This window comes from Phacochoerus africanus, chromosome 5 (genome assembly GCF_016906955.1).
Source record: "Phacochoerus africanus isolate WHEZ1 chromosome 5, ROS_Pafr_v1, whole genome shotgun sequence".
Taxonomy (NCBI): Eukaryota; Metazoa; Chordata; class Mammalia; order Artiodactyla; family Suidae; genus Phacochoerus; species Phacochoerus africanus.
The window spans coordinates 94,272,177-94,292,497 of NC_062548.1; the positions used below are offsets into that span (position 1 = coordinate 94,272,177).

At 38.6% G+C, this 20,321-nt stretch overlaps 1 protein-coding gene across 1 annotated transcript in view; it reads left to right on the forward strand.

Moving 5' to 3' along the window:
• Positions 1–15,822: 15,822 nt before the first annotated feature.
• NRXN1 (neurexin 1) overlaps positions 15,823–20,321 on the forward strand; it is a 1,110,288-nt gene continuing 1,105,789 nt past the window's right edge. Inside the window, exon 1 of the mRNA XM_047782102.1 lies at positions 15,823–16,711. Coding sequence (XP_047638058.1) covers positions 15,940–16,711 — 772 coding nt within the window. The 5' untranslated portion in view covers positions 15,823–15,939. The remainder of the gene's footprint in view (positions 16,712–20,321) is intronic.

A 20,321-nucleotide genomic window follows, 5' to 3' on the forward strand; every position in this document is an offset into this window, starting at 1 on the left:
TTTCCTAGACTGAGACTGAAGTGGGGTGCCCTAAAACATACAGTTGGTCAATAATTTTTTTAATTAACCAATGTACTAAAAAATGAAATAAGGTGGGAGAAGAATATGTGAAGGAAAAAAATATGCTAAAATAGAATGTCTGTATCCAGGTTTGAGTATAAAGAAAAATACTGAGTTGATCAAATTATAGTTCTCCTCAGCAACTAATAATGTCTTCAGAATTTCTCTTTGCTGTTATTATATTTTGGTTGAGTTTCTCTAAAGAAAATTCTTTTGAAGTCCCATACCAAGAAGAAGAAACCCAAGCCAAGCATTTGATTGCCTACTAAGTACTTGTTATGACAATATACTCACAGAAGCAGATTTTGTCACACTGGCTCTTTTAGTATTGCGGAGTTTCACTATTGTCTTCATTAAACTAAAACAGCTTGTTTAAAACCTACACATGGCAGGGATCTTTTGAATATTGTTTGCTCAAACATGGCATAGATTTACGGAATAAAAAGTAATAAGAAATCTGAAATACAAACTTATAAATTAGCCTTTTGAGCACAGTTAAAGGAGTCAGAGTTTGGTTAATTGAGGAAGTAGTCACCCTGATGACAGTGCAACAGTGCAACGTCTTGGTGAAAATTTCTTAAAAAAAAAAGAGCAGGTGTAAGTGGGTACAATTTGCAGTAGAGATGTTCATCAATATGTTTATAGATATTATCTCTAGAAATATAAGCTGGATGCTTTTAACTTCCTGTGAAAACTACATTGTTTGATTTTTCTATAATGAGGTTATTTTACTTAGTACAAAGGATTATCATAGTGGTCACTTTATATCTTAATGTCAGTGGGAAAGTTTTGTGTTGGACCTAAAGATTTTTTTTTTTTGCATTATAAGGATTATGAAGTCCTGTATTACATCCATTTTATATATTAACATTTTCAGAAATACTAAAGTTTGGAATTGATACTTTAAAAAGTATTTATGTTATTGTCCTATACAGTGGTGGAGAGATGAGTAGGAAGACTATTTAGGTCATATTAAGCTTCATAATTCCACTGTTTGAAATGATTTTTCAAAAAATTAAGAATTGAGTACGTAACAGTAAGTTCTTGAGAATTTTGCTGGTGCCAGTAAACTACTGTAGAAAAATATTTTTATCATGAATTTCTATGAAAAATTAATGTATGTCACATATAATTTTTTATTATTGTTATTACTTTTGCTTTTTAGGGCCATACCCACAGTATATGGAGGTTCCCAGGCTAGAGGTCCAATCGGAGCTACAGCTGCTGGCCTACACCACAGCCACAGCAATATCAGATCTGAGCTGCGTAAGCAACCTATACCACACCTCACTGCAATGCTGGACGGATCCTTAACCCACTGAGCGAGGCCAGGGATTGAACCTGTAGCCTCATGTTTCCTAGTTGGATTCGTTTCTGCTGTGCCACAACAGGAACTCCATAATTTTTTTTTTAATTTAAGAAAGTATAGTTCTGATACCAAAAACCTCATTCATTTTAGAAAAATAATGTTTTAGCATTTAAAAAAAATATTTAAGGGTGTGGAATTATTCTTTGCCTCAAGCCTTTTTGGTAATTTATAGAGGTAAAATTAAGTCAACTACTTATATTCATTCACATATATTTTGCTCTAAACTTAACTATTAGTCTTTTATTTTAAAGATTTTATAGTCAATTTATTTTATTCCATTTATTTAAAAAAATATTGACTGTGTACCTACCATGTGGCAGACAGTGTGTGAGATCCTGAGAAGAAGCAAGCAAACTAGACATAGCAACTGTCCTCAGGAAGCAAATGCTATAGTTTTGCCTCAGTTGATTTGTATAAAAAAATTACTGACAAGTGGAACATTTCAAAATATCCTGTCCCTAACTCTGGACATGGTTATACTAGAATCTCCTTACCCTGGAGATAATATTTTCAAAAGCATTTAAATTTGTATGGTTAAAATTTCCTAGATTACTTTGAATAATAAAGCAATGGAAAATGGAAACATACATGCTCACTCTTACTCAACTGATGATGAATGGTTTTTGAATAAAGCCCAATGATGATAAGCATGATAATGCCATATAAAAATTCTGTTTTAATGTTGAAGTCAAATGCATTTATGGTTTATACTTTAGAGGAAATAGTTCTATCTACCTAGGCATGCATTAATAATTTATACACTGGGCAACTATACTCATTTGCATGTTCTTAAAATATTTGGAAATTTTCAAATGTAATGAAAAGCATGATTGTTTGCACATGGGATTAATTTGCTGTTAGAAGAAGAAATTCTGCATAAAACTATTTCACAAGGAAAAGCATTCTATCCTTTGTACTACTGGATGAAGAATAAAATCTTGATATGAATATAGATATGTCTTGACATCTTTCCAAAAGTGTATTCTATGAATTCCTCCCTTGGCATGCTATATCTTTTCTTTATTAATACAGAGAATTGGCACTTTATAAGGTTCCACTTTCAGTGATGATAGCATGGTTTATGTAGACTAACTGGCCCACCAAAAACAATTTTTGAAAAAAGCTTGAAAAAAGTTTTACAAGCCTCAGAGAGCAACTGAAGCAGCCAGGACTTGATGGGTGATGGTAGCTAATGGAAGACAAGTATGTATATATATATATTTTTTTTCTTTTTCAGCTGTACCTGTAGCATATGGAAATTCCCAGGCCAGGGATCAAATCTGAGGTGTAGTTTTGGTTTGTGCCTCATCTGTGGCAGCACTGGATGCTTAACACACTGTACCACAGCAGGAACTCCAAAAGGTGAATTTTGATTAGACTGATAGTCTGATGTGTTCTTACTTTTATGGAATTTACCTTAGATGAAAGGCTAAAAAATCAAAAAATGAATGTGGCATTCAATTAAAAATTACAGTCACTTGACAAACAAAACCAAATAACTGAAAAAAGAGAGTCAAAAAAAAAAAGAAAGACAAAAAGTAAAGCAAGTGTTTCAGATATTGGTGTTATCCGATACAGAGTTTGAAATAACTGTGATTAATATATTAAGAAAATAGATAATACGATGAAAATTTTCATCAAAAACTGGAATTTAAAAATAATAAAATAGAAATTCTATAACTGGAAAAAAATGCAGCCACTTAAGAAAAAAACTTAAATAAGGCTAGGTTAGAATCTGCAGAAGAAAAATTAGCCAACTAAATATTAAGCCAATAGAAAGCATGCAGACCAAACCATAGGAGTTCCTGCTGTGGCAAAATGGATTAATGACCTGGCTTATCTATATGGTGGTGCCAGTTCAATTCCCAGCCCAGCACAGTGGGTTAAGGATCCGGTGTTGCCGCAGTTGCAGCACAGGTCGTAGCTGAGGCTCAGATTTGATCCCTGGCCTGGGAACTTCTACTTGCTTATAGGTAAGGCTGCAAAAGAAAAAAAAAAGACAAAAACGTAGGAAGAAAAAATAAAAAAGGAAAAGTCTTACTTGAGACTGGAATGTGGTGAAATTAACATATGTGAAATTGTAATTCAATCAAAAAGAAGAGAAATAATTGGGACTAAACAATACCTGATTAGATCCTGGCCAAGAATTCTCCAAAATATATGAGAGGTATGGGGTCACAGATTTAATGTACTAAGCAGAGAAAATCATAAAGAAAACCACACCTTTGAAAATCACAGTAAAACTGTCCCAAACTACATAAAAAAATATTTAAAATCACCAGGAGGGTGAAAAAGACACATTTCCTTAAAGGGTCAACAATATGACAGGGGAGCTGACATTTCAACATAATTTATGGAAGCCAAAAAATATTGGGATGACATTTTTTTAATTGCTGAAGGAAAAATTTTCTGAACAAGAATTTTCTATAAACTTATTTTTAAAATGAAAACAAAATATATTGTGAAACAAAACCTGAGAACTTTGCCACCACTAGACCCACACTAAATGAAATAACAAAGGATATTTTTCATACAGAAAAAAATAAATACAATGAAAACAAGTAAATACAGAAAGTTTAAAATACTGCTGATATTAAATTATTAAACTACAATATTCCATTTTCTTATATTGATATTCTGTCCAAGACCTATGTATACCTAAAATGTATTAAGATGTATTCATTTGGGTGATGTATTCTTGCTCTCTCTATTGTATTTTTCCTCTCCCTATTTTTAATCTCTTAAAAATTATAAGAACATTCCAGAATAATAATTTTAATTACATTTTATACTTTTCTTTCTTTCTTTTTTTTTGGAAAAGTGCTCTAAGAGAAGTGTTCAGTTCACAGGAATATGGGCTGTCAAAGATTTATTTGTCATTCCATCCAGAAGCAATATATGAGTTTGGATACAAGTTTATTCAAATCTTTAAGCCATATCCTGTTGAAAGACAGAGAAACAGACAGAGACAGACAGACAGGAGAGAAAGAGCAAGAATGAGAGTGAGAGTGAGAAAGTGAGAGACGAAAAGAGCAACAGAGACAGAATGAATGAATGAATGGATGAATATTTACTCGAGGTCATTATATGGACCAAAGTAATACGTATCTAAAATCATCTAGCAAACTACTTCTTGTACTACTTTTCTCCATATGTATATTTTTCCAACCTTCGTATCATGTATACTTTATTAGTTTCCCAGGGCTATCATAACAAATTACCACAAACTAAGTTGTTTAAAACAACAAAACTTATTTTCTCACAATTCAGGAAGGTGAGAATTCTGAAAGCAAAATGTGACCAGAGTAGATCCTTTCTTAAGACTCTCAGAGAAAATCTGCTCCATACCTCTTTCAGAACTACTAGTGGTTGCTGGCATTCTTTGGCATTCCTTGGCTTATAGCCACATCACCCTGATTTCTTTGTTTATGTGGCTATATTCCTTGTATATCTTTGGTCTTCAAATCTCTCTTTCTCTCTCCTTGTAAGGACACTAGCCTTTGGATTTAGACCCACCCTAATCCAGAATGATTTCATCTTAATTTGATTGCATCTGCAAAGACCTTATTTCCAAATAAGGTCACATTCGCAGGTACTGAGAGTGAAAACTTCAGCATATCTCTTTGAGGGGCATAATTCAGCCTACAGCATATCAGTGGGCATTAAACTAGAGAAGCTAAGAGATCTGCCTAGGGTGCAAAACAAAATTAGAACTAGAATACTTATGTAACTCAAAATCCAGTGTTCCTTCCCATTTACCAAGCTACTTAGAAAATCATCTTCTGATTCCAACAGATAAACCTTTAATCTATATTGTACCTGTTTATTCACTTCATATTCTTGGCTGGATTTAGAACATAAAAATACATTTTTTGAAATGCTGAACTCAAGATGAAAATAAGTGTGAGTTTGCACATGTGTGTGTGAACATAAAGGTGAAGGTGTTAAGTTGGCAGCCCATGTGCCATTTCCAAGCAGCAGACGCATCTGTTCTGTCCTTCACAGTGTTGTTTTATGGAGGTTATTATTATGTGTTAATGCTCTATGATTTTAAGAATAAATAGATCATATAAAATGGCAGATTTCCAGCTGCTTTTGGAAAAATCATATGATCTGGCAACACTAGACCCACCTGACCACAATCTGTTAGAGCTGGAGAGTAAATGGCCTTTTTAGAAAAGCAGATTTTTAGCTGGCCACAGTGCCAACCCGTCTTCACTGTTTCCCCAGTTCGGTTTATATCGGTCATGTACATCATATGCCAGACTTTCTTAATCATTTTGGTCTGCTCTCCTTGATAAACACAAAATTAAATTGCCTAGGAGTTCCCGTTGTGGCTCGGTGGTTAATGAATCCGACTATGAACCATGAGGTTATGGGTTCGATCCCTGGCCTTGCTCAGTGGGTTAAGGATCTAGCATTGCCGTGAGCTGTGGTGTAGGTTGCAGATGCAGCTCGGATCCTACATTGCTGTGGCTCTGGCATAGGCAGGTGGCTACAGCTCCAATTCGACCCCTAGCTGGGAACCCCCATATGCCACAGGAGCAGCCTAAGAAATGGCAAAAAGACAAAAAACAAAACAAAACAAAATTAAATTGCCTAACACTGTACTACAGTCTCATTCAACTGAGTGTCTAGATCAAGTGCACAAATAATTTAGCATTCATTTCATCTCCATTTTCCTGTTATTTTTTTCTTCAGCAGGAGAAAACCTTTTATAAAAGTAAAACTCTTGTCAATTCTGCTTCACAAGTAACATCAAAAGCTTAGGATTATTTTTTGTATAAAAAAGTGGATATTATTACTCTAATTTGTGAAATTCCAATGGCATATATTAAATAGCTACCATTGTCTTTATTTTTAACATACTTAACTCTATATGTGTGTATGATACACACACACACACACGTGATTAAGTTAAAAACAATATTAAGAAGATGCAGCAGAGAAAAAACTGGATATGAAAGGTAAAAATAAAAACTACAGGAGAAGGATAGAGCCATAGAAGAATAATGAGGCCTAAAAATATATATTAAAGTGGAGAAGGGAGGCAGGAGCTTGTGATAAGAGTGGGAAATGAATAACGAACAAACAGAAACTCAAACAGAATATGCTTTAAAAGCTAACTACAAAATATTTCAATATGCCAGCATAGATAATTGATTCCACAGATTTCTAGGGGCAGAAATAGGCTTAAATGATGCAAAGGTAAAATAAGGCTCTGAATCTCACTGGCATCTATAACTTTAGCACAACTCCTACTCTTCCCTCAAAAGCCACAGTGAGGGAAATTAAACTGGACTGGTTAAATTAAACAAATTCGCTGGTTGCAGGGATCCAATGAAAATAAGTGTAAAGCTAGATTTTGATGAATGAGAAAGTCCACAAGTTCCCTTTGTGGCTCAGCGGTAATGAACTTGGCTAGTATCCATGAGGATGCAGGTTCAATCCCTGGCCTTGCTCAGTGGGTTAAGGATCTGGTGTTGCCATGGGCTGTGGTGTAAGTCACAGATGCGGCTCAGATCCCGCATTGCTGTGGCTGTGGTGTAGGCTGCCAGCTGTAACTCTGATTCCACCCCTAGCCAGGAAACTTCCCTATATCAAGGGTGTGGCCCTAAAAACAAACGAACAAGAAAGAAAAAGAAAATTCCTTTCCTAAAGTCTAGCGGTTGGGAATGGAAGGGATTGATTGTAAGCAGGGTAGGGGTAGGGGCAGAAAAGAGACAAAGTTTGGGTATAGGAGGAGAAATAAGTTCTTATAGACTATAATGCAGACAGGATTAACTATGCAACTAATTTTGAGTGAAATAACACTCCAGTCAGGGGCTTCTCGCAGATTTGGTTTAGTAGCTGCTTTGGGGGGGAAAGATTTTTTTTTCATCATTGTGGGGAAAGAGGGGTGGGGATAGGCATGACAGATGTAACATACACAGGTTTGAGTAACGCCCTAGATTTAAAAACACTGCCCATCAAACACATGCCCCATGTTGAAACCTCTCTTGCAAGTGCATTGGTTAGAACTTAACCACTATTCTCTAGAAACTATCCATGTGCTTTCTCTACTGTAGTTTGATTCCTTAATAATTATCATTCTAATGATTTGTAGCCATTAAAAGTCACATGCTATCTTCACATTAATGAAAAATTATATACTCATGTGGAAGTAGCCTAATTTTACTAGGCGAAAGTTTTTTCAAGTAGTGCAAAAGTATTTAACGTAGAGTTCTGTTTCTCCTGAAAGTAACTTATTAAACTTCATGAGAAATTATGGGAATTTTTCTATATGAAATTTCCAGTATGTTTGTTCCAATCTATACCTAAGTCCAAAGTCCCAGACGCATTGCATTGCCTTGCATCTAAAAATTTCCTCTACTTGTTGTATTGAAAATGAAGTTTACATAGCAGCATGTTCATAACTATTCCTCAACTCTTCTAACTAGAAAACTAGTATTAGTTTATATAAAGGAAGCCAGGTAGAGACATTTAACCATAAAACAAATGATTGCATCTATTATTAAAATAACTTGTAAACAAAATAGTAGCATTCTGATTATGCAACAATGATATTGTAATTGATTAGAGAAATTCACTTGTAATCTGAAATTTAGTTGAGTATCATGTAATCTAATCTCTTCCCTAGAAATACCAATATTTCAGTAGAAAAAAAATGATTTAATTTTGATCCCTTAAATCACAGCAAATATAAAATCCCTTAAAATTATAAATCTTATTGTCTCAAATTACCTACCATTCTTAATGTAAAGGTATTAAATGCATATCAACTCGTATTTTCCCTCATTATTATCATGCATTTCTTCTCAATCACTTATATTTGTGAAGTGAAAACCCCCTTCCAAAATGATATCAATCTTGAAATTCATGGGTATTTCAAAGCCTCTAGTGTGACTTAATGTTAATTGAGAAAGTAGGTGTTTACACCGATCTCCTAATGTTAAAGCATAAGCTATGATTGCAGCAGTAAACACAGAGTCTCTCTGTATTCATTTCTCAGTCAAAAAAATCTTATCACTTAGTTCCATTTATTTTTAGTGTGGAGCAAGTTTCCATGTTAGAATTCTCATTAATATTTAATACCTTGTGGAGATGTATTTGTTTATGGTGATCATGCATTTCCATTTCATTGTTGCAAAATGTTTACTAGTTTATGGCATGAGATATTATTTATGTTTCCATATTTGGGTAGTCAGAAATTCTCCCAATCAGACATAATCATAAACAACCACCTTGATTTCACAATTATCTCATTTGTTTTGAGTAGTACCAAGGGGCAGGAGTTAAAATCCTTCACACACCACTGTAGCCTAAAATTGGTAGATTCTCTATGGTGATTGGGAATCCTAGTTTCCACCCCTCTAAAAAAAACACTAGGTTCTTTTGATAAATGCTAAGTTGCCTCAAATTAATATCTATAAGAATCATTTTATATCTCACCCACAATCAAAAAACAATGATACTAACATTAAAAATACCACATCCATTTTCATTAAGATCTTTCATAATGTATTTGTCATTAAGGAAAGACTTTACTGCATTCCAAAACTGACTGTTTAGTTTCCTGGATCCCTCTTGATGAACCTCTTAAAGAGGAATAAAGGAGTGTTCTCTTATGGCCCAATAGGTTAAGGATCTAGCATTGTCACTGCAGTGGCTTGGGTCAGCTGTGGTGAGGGTTGGACCGCTGGCCTGGGAACTTCCACATGCCTTGGGTTTGGCAAAAAAAAAAAAAAAAAGAAGGAGAAGAAGAAGAGAAGAAGAAAGCATTAACATTTACTAGCATCAGCACTGTGCCAAGCAGTGTGCTAAGTGTAGCTGGTCATTTGATAAGAGGCAATTAGTATAGCAGGGTGTTTAAGAACACAGTCTTGAATTTGTATCCTTCTTTTCTCTTATATTGGCAGGTATGACCGTGACTGTCTTGGCTAATCTCTCTTATGCTTCACTTATTCATTGGTAAAATGAGTGAAATTATAGACTACATTATAGGGTTCCTGTGAGGGATAAGCCAATTTGACCCCTAGCCTGGGAACCTCTATATGCCACAGGTGCGCCCTAAAAAGCCAAAAGATTAAAAAAAATTAAAAAAAATAAAATAAAGTCTTAAGAGAGCCTCTAGAAATATGCTATCACCATAAGATTCGCTGATGAATGTACACAAAGATCTTAAGGGTATCATGAAGCCTTTTTAGATTCAATTGCTGTCCCTTCTATTTTACTTTTGCAGTAAGCGTTACCTCTGTAATAGATACATGTGGGCATACTTTATGTACTATTTGCTCTAGAACCTATTGGTAAATAGTAGGAAAATCAAAAAAAAAGCGCCTGAATTGAGTGGGCTATTTTTATGGTCCAAGTTCACTTGAGGGCTCATTAACCTTAGATAAGATGTTTTCCTGAGACTTAGCTTTACATTATTTAAAATTTCTTTTTTGTGTTTTAAAATCATGTTAACAGTTATTATTTCATTACATTTCCAAAGTTACCCTGTGAAATAAGTTAGCACTCACTAACAGCCTTACTTTACAGTTAAGGAATCTGAATTTCGGAGAAGTGACTTCCATTGAGTCAAACTAATGGGCTTGAAACTAATTTTTTTAAAAAGCTAATACTTACTCAACACAATTCTAAAATGTTTTATATTTATTTATTCATTTAACCTTCACAGTAACAAACAGGTGTATTGGGAGCTATTAATATATCCATTTTATGGGTGAGTTGACTGAGGCATTGTAAGGTTAAGCATCCTACCTAAGGTCACAGCTGTTAAATGGCAGAGATGAAATTCAGGTACAGACAACCTGATTCTAGTTCCCATACATTTAATTACTTGACCACACTGCCTTTCTGAAGCCAATAAAAATAATAGAAACTGTGCTTCCTGTCTCCAAGTTATCTAGACTCTTTTACAAAAGCAAAGTATAAGTCGGGAGTTCCTGTCGTGGCTCAGTGGTTAACGAATCCAACTAGGAACCATGAGGTTGTGGGTTCGATCCATGGCCTTGCTCAGTGGGTTGAGGATCCAGAGTTGCTGTGAGCTGTGGTGTAGGTTGCAGATGTGGCTCAGATCCTGAGTTGCTGTGGCTGTGGTGTAGGCTGGTGGCTACAGCTCCAATTCGACCCCTAGCTTGGGAACTTTCATGTGCCGTGGAAGCAGCCCAAGAAATGGCAAAGAGACCAAAAAAAAAAAAAAAAAAAAAAAAGTAAAGTATAAATAGTGTTATCAAAAAGAATGAGCTCTGGTTTCTTTGGAAGGAAATGAATATTTCATTTGGAATGTATATTATTTCAGTACTTCTGAATTTGTCTAGTTCTCACAGTTTCGCTTTATAAGGCCTAGAGGCAGAAAATAGTCTTACCTTATGGCATTTGAGGCTGAAGCTATTAGGTTTGTGGTGTTGAAATAAATGTGTCTGCTGTTTCTGCTCTAAAACTAACCCAAGCTAGGAATATAATAGGGTTAGAAATTTAAGTGTCCATAGGACTCAAACAATAGTTTAGCCACACACTTCAGGCTTTTCTACCACCTATTCTGCAAGCTGCTTTAGAGTTAACTCCTTTGTCACCAAAATCAGCAATGCCTAATGGGCATGCCCAGTGATACGTTTAGAACCTTGCACCAAGTTTCACTTCCTCCAGGTTTTACCAGCTGCAAAAGCAAGGAGGAGACAGAGGGAAGAGTTAAAACAGGTACAGAACTTGGTTCAGCTCAGGATGCCCATGGCCAAAGCAGAGCGTTGAAAGCTAGGGGAGGCTGGGGGACGAGAGAGGCTACCAAGAAAAGCACCTTGTCAGACAGACTTGCGTCTGGTATCCAAGTAGGTACGTTAGCCTGGTGAGTCCCTTTCACATCTTTTGGCACAGCTTAGGCAGATCTTGAAGGTCTCAAGTGATCACTCGGGCCAGACTCACAGTAAGGGGTGGGGCAGGGACGGTGGATCTGGAGGAATGCCAGCGACTGTGTGAATTTTGCCTTGCTCTGCATTCCTCGAAGAGCTGCAGCTTTTCAAGGGTTCCAAACAAGAGACCAAAGTGCGCAAGTAAAGCTAGGGCTCCTCTTAATCACCGACTCCTGACTCCTTAGTCCCTTCTTTTTGGCTGCTGAGCCCTTCCCTGGAACCCTCTCAGGTACCCTGGCCCAATCACAACTAAACCCCGGATAAGTGGAATCCCCACACAGCTTTCCTTGGGTCTAGCCGGGCCTGGGCATGCTCAGTAGGCTACGTGGGTCTCTGGTTTCTCTCTCTCTCTCTTTTTCTTTCTCTCGGGTAGGGGAGGGTGGGTGGTGACAAGTTAGAAGCACTTGCAGCAGGTCTCCGCCCCCAGGATCGGGCTCCCACAGCAAGGGGACTAAGCAAAGGTAGATACACCTCGCTGCGTAGCATCCCGACCCGGAGAGGCTGCGCCGGCGGGCTGAGCCCACCAGTATCCCAGCCTGAGGACGGCCCGCCGCTCTCCATGGTACTGCGGAGAGCTCAGCTCCGCCCTTCTCTTTCAGAAGGACAGCACCCGGCGTCACGTAACCCAGCCTTCTCTGGCTCCACCACCACCTCCTCCTTCCCAGCTCTTTCCCTCTCCTCCTCCTTCTGCTCCCCTCCGTTGCCTGTTCTCTCTTCCCGCACTCCTGGAGATAGACGCTCAAGCCCGACGCCTCTGAAAAGGCAGCGGCAGTCGCCTTATCCAGACCTCAGGAAATTCGCTTTGACCGATGTATGCCTCAAGCTCTGGCTGGAGCTAAGGGGGAATAACCGTGCAGGTAATTTGGGTTGGGGGGAGGGGTCGGGGCGAGGCAAGCCAGAGAAGGATATCTTTCCCCGTTGTAACTGAGCCAGGATCTGCTACAAACGCACAGGGAAGGATGGGTGGTGGGAGGGTGGAGGAGTATAGATCTTGATTGTTTTGCATGAAGCTTTTTAAATAGACGGTAAGAAGATGAGATGGAGGAACTGGGGTAGTAACTTAAAGACTGAATGCAGTGATTTGTTAGCAAAAAAAAAAAAAAAAAAAAAAGAGAAAAAAAGAAAAAAAATGGGCAAGTTGGAAACCAAAGCAATAAAATACACCTATAGCTACATCTTTATTTCCCTTCCCCTTCAGCCCCATGCTGTGCCTAGACTTAATTTGTGCAGTCGACTCCAGGCTGCAAGAAACTGCACTGGTATTAGAGATGGAGCTTAGAGACTGGGCGGGAAAGCCAGGGAGAATTTTGGGTGTGCATTGATATTGAGGGACTTTGTAAAAGCTGGGGGGTGGGGGGGAGATAAGCACCTCTAAACATTCTATCAAAGATTTCAGGTTCTTCATTATGGTAAATTGAAAGGTACATGGAAAGGTGTGTGTGTGTTGCATGTTATTATAAACATATTAAAATAAATGCAGCTGCTGCTGATGAACATACTGTATCGATCCTTCCAGTGGCTTGGGAATGAATTTGATTCTAGAAATGAAAGAAAAGATTAATGAGGCTGTTAGTCTGCTTTTGAATTAGAGCGCTTCTTCCTTTGGCTGCAGTGAGGTTGTTTTTCAGATCCTTTTATTTTATCCTCTAATTTGTGAACTCACCAGGTTTTTCCGGCACCTAGAGAGAATCCTTTTCTCCATATAAATACAGATACTCTCTCACACAATGAGCTTCCTCTAAGAACTGGGAGAGTCAGTTGACCTCCCTTGTGGTAAGAACACATACACACACACACACACATATGTATTTGTATGTATGTGTGTATATATATATATATATATATACATATATATATAATTTCCCCTTCTCTCACATTCCTTAAAAATTGTTAAGGTATGCATCAGTGGAGGAGAGCAGGAGAGAGGGACAAAGAAAGGTTTTGTGATCTATATAATACCAATTAATAAAATAATCAGCTCCAACCAACTAACAACAACAAAAATGGTTTTCTAATACACGAGCTTGTGGATGGTTCCAAAGCACTACTCCTGTAGTGAAATAAATAACAGATTTATTTCACAGTGACTGAAAATTTCACAGATTCCTGAGTCCACTTAAAAAGTGAAAGAATATTGAATAAAAGGCTATCTTAGAATGATATTTAAGAGCACCTTTCTTCAGGCTTGGCACTGGAGTAGACAAGATATGGCTGGTGATTGCTGATGGTGTGGAATGTTTCAGCCATAATAAATAAGCAACTTAGATTCTTATTTCAGTTTGCTAGTGGGTATCCTGTGTGCATGTGTGTGTGCATGTGCGAGTGTGTGTGTGTGTGTGTGTGTGTGTGATTTGAAAGAAGAACCAGTCATCAGTTTCATCTGGGGAGGAACTTGAAGTGGGATCCCCTAGCTTGGTGGCTCTCAGCTGACACCTGTAGGGATTGCTCTGTACTGAAGAGAAATGCTCTCAGCTCCCTCCATGGAGGAGCAGCAGCACAATGCGGTGCCATAAATTACTGCTAGTTTCAGCTTGTAGGAAAAAAAAAGTGTTAATTGGATAGTAGTGAGCTTCTGTGTCCAGGCAATACATGGGTGTGTGTGTGTTGTGTATATGTGGTTGGCAGAGATAGTGGGAAATGGTGAGAGAAATATGTGTTTTCTTGACATGACCAGATGATATATTTGTGATTTTTTTTTTTTTTGTGAAAATGTGAGAGGAAATGTTTGGTTTTAAAAAAAAATGCCTTAAAAAAACAATTCACTAGTTATGATTTCTATACCATTTCAAGAACCTGTCAGATTAGAGTTGAATAAAGAGATGTGATTTAATACTATAGTGAGTGATTCAAAGATAGGATTTAAATTCTAGCATCCTGGAACCCTAGCAGCTAAGGTGACACACATACCAGCTGCTGTTCTAACCACACAAATTCTAAGAGCTGACCATCAAAAAGTACTTGAAGAGGAGTTAAGATCATTATACTGTTAGGCAAAATATTACTTTACCCATCTTTAGAGGAGTTAATATTATGGCATTTGTGATACAAATGCTGCCTAAAAAAACATATTAGACTCCAGTTAGATGTTTTATCCTATAATGGATTATTCCTTTAATAAAAAGGAAGAAAATACTTGTTTGAAATTTAAGAGAGACTCTGAAGAAATCATCAATATTTCTTCTATGAAAAAAATAAAGTGGTAGGAAAGCTGCACAAATCCAGTCTGGCACCTTCCAGTTGACAGTTTGATCTGCTTTGCCTGTTTAAAATCTGCTATTAACTGGTATTTGAATAGCTTGTATTTTTATTTTCCATGTAACCAGTGCACAGTGTGAGCAGAAGTCCCTAAAAGCCTTTTTTTTCTATCCTCTTATGATTAAAAAAATTACTAAACTTTCTCAGAAAAAGTAAAAGATAGCCATAACCAAATACCTATTAAAACCTGGGAGGGTTACCTATCTACAATTATAATAAACTGGAAGGATGTAATGGTTGATTGTAACTAATGTTGTATCTAATACTAACTATTAGGAGACATAGTTCTCAATTGTATACCAGATAAATAAGCTCCAATAAGGTTAATTCTAGCTTACTAACAACAAACAACACTGGTTTCTGGGTTGCATAATGATTTATGTGATACATAACAGACTTTAGAACTTAATTTTAATTTTAATTCTCTGCAGATTTCTCCTTATAAAAAGACAAAATAAAACCAAAATGCATCACCAACACACAATCAATTGATATGCTGGCGTCTTAGCTTGGCCTTGCAGAGGCGGAGAGGAAAGAAGAGGAGCTGTTGTGATTTCCCATCTAACAGCTTCTGGCTATTTCACAGCTTCTGAGTTTGAACCCTCCTGTTGGGGAGGGAAAAGGAGAAGTAAAATCCAGCCTGTGAGGCCACGTGCAAGGAATTCTGCTTTGGCTACAGTAGTACTGGAAGTCTATGATATGACAGAAGCAGCAGGCCTTTGAAGCTACTCTGGGGTTGATAAATGCTGCCTTAAAGAGGCAAGGGACCCCCTTCTCCCTTCTGGTTTGGGACAGTACAGCTGGAGGAGAAACACTTGAGGCATTACCAATATCCAAGGACCCTGGTTCACTGCTGGCTTCTGGTACTTCCCTGGAAGTGTCTGCTTCTTCCCTAATTCTAACTCCTTCCCTTTTGCCTGGTACCACTGAGGTACCTGGCAGATGATGGTATTTCGAGAGTGAAGCATCAGTTGATACCATCACTCTTGGACTAGTTCATTGGGCTCAAATGGATGCGTGATTTTCCTTGACTTTCTCTTGACACCTTTTCCAGAACGTTACTTCCAAAGTGTATCCTCCCTTTGGTCTGGAAGTTCTGTGGCTGCTCTGTACCGCTGGGGTCTACGTTTTCCCGTTGGGAGAAGACTATAGAGAGAGAGGAAGGGGTTACTGGAAGAAGAAGAAGAAAAAAAGAGCTAGATAAAGGAGGGTGCATCCCTCCCACTCCTATCCTTTCCCTTAGTCAACTTATTTCCGGACCCTTATTTCTGCATCACGGTGTCTCGGACCATTTTGACCCTGTCGGCCCCGGCACCCCCCCGCCGCACCCCAGCCCCGAGCATGGGGACGGCGCTTCTCCAGCGCGGGGGCTGTTTTCTCCTGTGCCTCTCGCTGCTGCTCCTGGGCTGCTGGGCAGAGCTGGGCAACGGGCTGGAGTTCCCGGGCGCTGAGGGCCAGTGGACGCGCTTCCCCAAGTGGAACGCTTGCTGTGAGAGCGAGATGAGCTTCCAGCTCAAGACGCGCAGCGCCCGGGGCCTAGTGCTCTACTTCGACGACGAGGGCTTCTGCGACTTCCTGGAGCTCATCCTGACGCGCGGCGGCCGCCTGCAGCTCAGCTTCTCCATCTTTTGCGCGGAGCCTGCTACGCTCCTGGCCGACACGCCGGTCAACGATGGCGCGTGGCACAGCGTGCGCATCCGTCGTCAGTTCCGCAATACCACGCTCTTCATAGACCAGGTGGAGGCCAAGTGGGTGGAGGTCAAGTCCAAGCGCCGGGACATGACGGTGTTCAGCGGCCTCTTCGTCGGGGGGCTGCCCCCAGAACTGCGCGCCGCTGCGCTCAAGCTTACACTGGCCTCCGTGCGGGAGCGGGAGCCCTTCAAAGGGTGGATCCGCGACGTGAGGGTCAACTCCTCACAGGCCCTGCCGGTGGACAGCGGCGAGGTGAAGCTGGACGATGAGCCGCCCAACAGCGGCGGCGGAAGCCCGTGCGAGGCGGGCGAGGAGGGCGAGGGAGGGGTGTGCCTCAATGGAGGCGTGTGCTCAGTGGTGGACGACCAGGCGGTGTGCGACTGCTCGAGAACCGGCTTCCGCGGCAAGGACTGCAGCCAAGGTAAGACCCGACGACGCCTGAGCCTCGGGGGCCTCGGCCTGGGCAGGGCACGGGGAGGCAGGGTGAAATAGCTCCCGGCCGGTGCATGGGGATCTCCTTCTCAAGAAAGTGTGCTTCCGAGAGTCCCGGTGAAGATCTGTTTCTGGCTTCTAGGCCTTATTGCTTCCCACTGCCCCTCCCTTGGCATCCTCCGGATTTCCAGGTTCAGTTTCTTCCCCGGAGCCCTTTCTACTTAACCCTATTTCCTTCCAAGTGGCAAGGAGAATTATTTCTTTATTCCTCGAGGGTTCTTTGCCAGGCTGCTCCCTATTTTCCCTGGGCCCTGGCCCACCTGAATGTGTGCTGTGCTTTCCTCTTCCACCACTGAGTCTGTAAGCCACAGATCTCCCCCATAAGATGCAGATAAGCATCTAGAAGATTGGGCACACATTTGGTGAAAATTGAAGTCAGGAGAGAGTCACCATTGTTGAGAATCCCCATGTAGTTACCTCTGGTAAAGGGCAAGGGAGACAGGCTTCCTGGGCACAGCTGTACCTTTTCTAAGTGAAGTGTCAGGTCCTGCCTCTGGTTGTGAGGAGGGGGAGGGCTTGTGACGATTTTCTTATTAAGAAGGCCGGAGGGTTCTGGGAATTAATGTTAGTTTCTTTGGTTATGTCAAGTCCAACATTTGTCAGTTTAATAAAATTATATTATTTCTGTGGTTTCTTGAAGTAGGAGAGAGGTCAGCTCATGTTTAGAAATGTTAGAGATTAAATAACCTATTTCTCAATTAGCAGATGACTTGGAAAAATAAATAGAGACATTTAGACGTTGCTGGACTGGGAAGCTGCTGTAGATTAATAAACAGGGGATGCATATAAACGAGTGCAAGAGACTTTCTGAGGGTATTCAGCTAATGATATTTATCTAAGTGGTGGAGGCCAAGCTGTAATTTCTGTTATTCTTAGGAATTGAAATAGTGTGAAATTAAAAACAAAACAAAAAACAAAATAAAACCCCTCATAGCTCTAAGTTTTATTTTCTCCTCTTTATAGGTAAAATTGAATCATTACTGTGTTTTTCCAGTGTTGCTACATGGCAATGACCAAGGGAAAATGTTGTTGTATAAATATAGAAAAGCCTGTGAACGGAAAGTGAGTGATATGAAAAAGAAGAAATACAGATGTATCTGTGGCTGAGCAGGAGAGAGAATTGTTAGGATTTAAAGTAGATAGCTTATGGGTGAAATCAAGACAATCAGCACATGGAAAAATGGCATTTATGGCTGAATTTTTTTTAAAAAGGTGAATTATTAAATCTGATCTTGAAAGCTATAGGGACAAAAGTTCTATGTATGGCTGTATTTTATTGTATAAGGTCTTTTGGTTTTTTCGCTGACATTGCTAAGGGGAACTAGCCCTTGTAAATCTTATTAGACTTGGCAGTTCTTTCTTACCTGACTTTAAGGAGAAATGAAGACTTGATAAAATTTGTAATTGTTTAAACAGCACAGGGAGTTAGGAAGTAGAGAAATTTAGGCATTAGGAGAATTGTGTTGCCTTCATGAATTTATGAAAAAAAGTAAAGTGTTATTTTCTTGCTTTCTACTGTCATGAAGGTTTTTGTTTTCATGTATCTTTGCTTAAGTAACTATAGAACACTGTGTTTTCCATGGCTTGTACTACACTTCAGCTTGACTAGTAAATTTCCATGGATTTAGGATCAGGCTTTGTAGCTATGTTTTAAGAAAACAAAACATTACATGCTTTTCCTCTAACAATTATAACTTAATTGTAAAACATGAACAAGATAGGTACATTTGATGACTTCCTATAGTGTAATGTGAAGTCGCATACTTCTGCACTGATGAATAGAAATGAATTTAAAAATGAACATTATATTATGGGACAAATTGCTCTAAGTATCCCAATGCCACTTTAATATAGAGAGCAGGCAATTTAACGAAGGACACATGAGATATAACTTCCTTCCTTAAGTTAGGAAACAAATATGACACAATGTGACAGCTTGTTCTGTGTGGGAGGGTGTTTTAAATGAAAATTTTTATTTTTCTGTGCATTTTTAATGTAGAAATCTAGGGATATGCATAATCAGGAACAGTTAAACATGGAGAAAGCATGGCAAAGTAATGTTGAAAAGAAGCAGAATTAGATGTTTCTGAAATGCATTTTATTTTGCAAGCGGATAGCACTTTCCATGAGATGAAGAATTTTGAAATAGATATGTAATTGAACAGTATAGTACCTGATGTATAAGGTAATTCAACCCAGAAAAGAAAACCCTATCAGAATGATTCTGTAGCATTGATTCATTTTGCAAATTTGAGCTGGAAATGGAGTGCTAAGATCACCACTAGTCATGAAGGGGAAACAAAAGGCTCGATTCCTTTGATTATCACAGAAATGGGAGATGGAGTGATAAAGGCAGAGTTGGTCTCCCCAGAAGGATTGGCTCCATTTTGCTTATTTTCCCTGCTTCATGTGTGTCAAGTGACTATTAAATAATTAATTGAGAATGGATGCCTCTCCTAACACCAATCATGTATTGATGGCAAGGGATACATGATTTCTATTCAGATGAAGTATAAACAAAGCCCTGCATCTAGCCAGTATTTACACTGATTGCCACATTAAAAAACAAAACAGCAATAATTTAAAAACAAGTAAGTCCATAGCCATTAGAGAACATTTAGAAAAAAAATCAACAGCAAACATTCAACAAAATTCAAATGATATCTGGTCCCAACTACAGTTTCTTGTTGTTTTTTTTTAACTTAGTGAAGAGGTCTAATGTTATTTTAGTGGCCTCTGTATTCAAAATACAGTAAGAATTATTAAAAAGAAAATAAGAATATTATTTTTTTCTACACTGTCTTTAAACAACTTATGCACCTATAATTTTTAGGATTTTTTCATTTAATAAGCTCACGTTCATCCTTACTCTGTTTATTCAGGCCTAGCAAATTTTATTTATTTATTTATGTGTTGATGGAAAGAAAACACAAGGAAGGTTTTGTGTCATGATCAGGTTAGTGACAGAGCCTGGGTAAGAGCACCAGCCCTCTTATTCTCAAACCTTGTATTTATCATGTCTGCTGAGTAAGACTTCCAGTTTGTTAGGTTTGATTTATTTTCAGGTTCAGGGATTAATCAAGAGAAAGAGTGCGTGTGTGTGTGTGTGTGTGCACGCGCGCGCGTATATGGCTGATGAAACAGAACTAACTTATGTTCTTTGACCCTGAGAGTTAACCTCAGATGTCAACTATCCACGAATGTCATCTTTCCTGAATGATGGATGCTTATGAGATACATAGCTTTTTCAGTGAATCATACCCATCTAAGTGCCCTGAGACCATTATTATTTAATAAGTTTCTACTTAGGAGGACTAATTGTTTCCTAGCAGCTTAAAAGAATTAGTGAATTCTATGGCTACCCAGTTAAAAATAAGAATAAAAATCTGATTAATGAGAACTTGTTGTACATTTAATGGTTTCCAGATTTTATGCATCTAGGGTCTCTTATATGAAAATTTCCAACTGGACTCTGAGTATCACTTTTATTCATTTTCTTTATTTAAATGGCCATAAACACATGTGGCTTGTTGATGGCT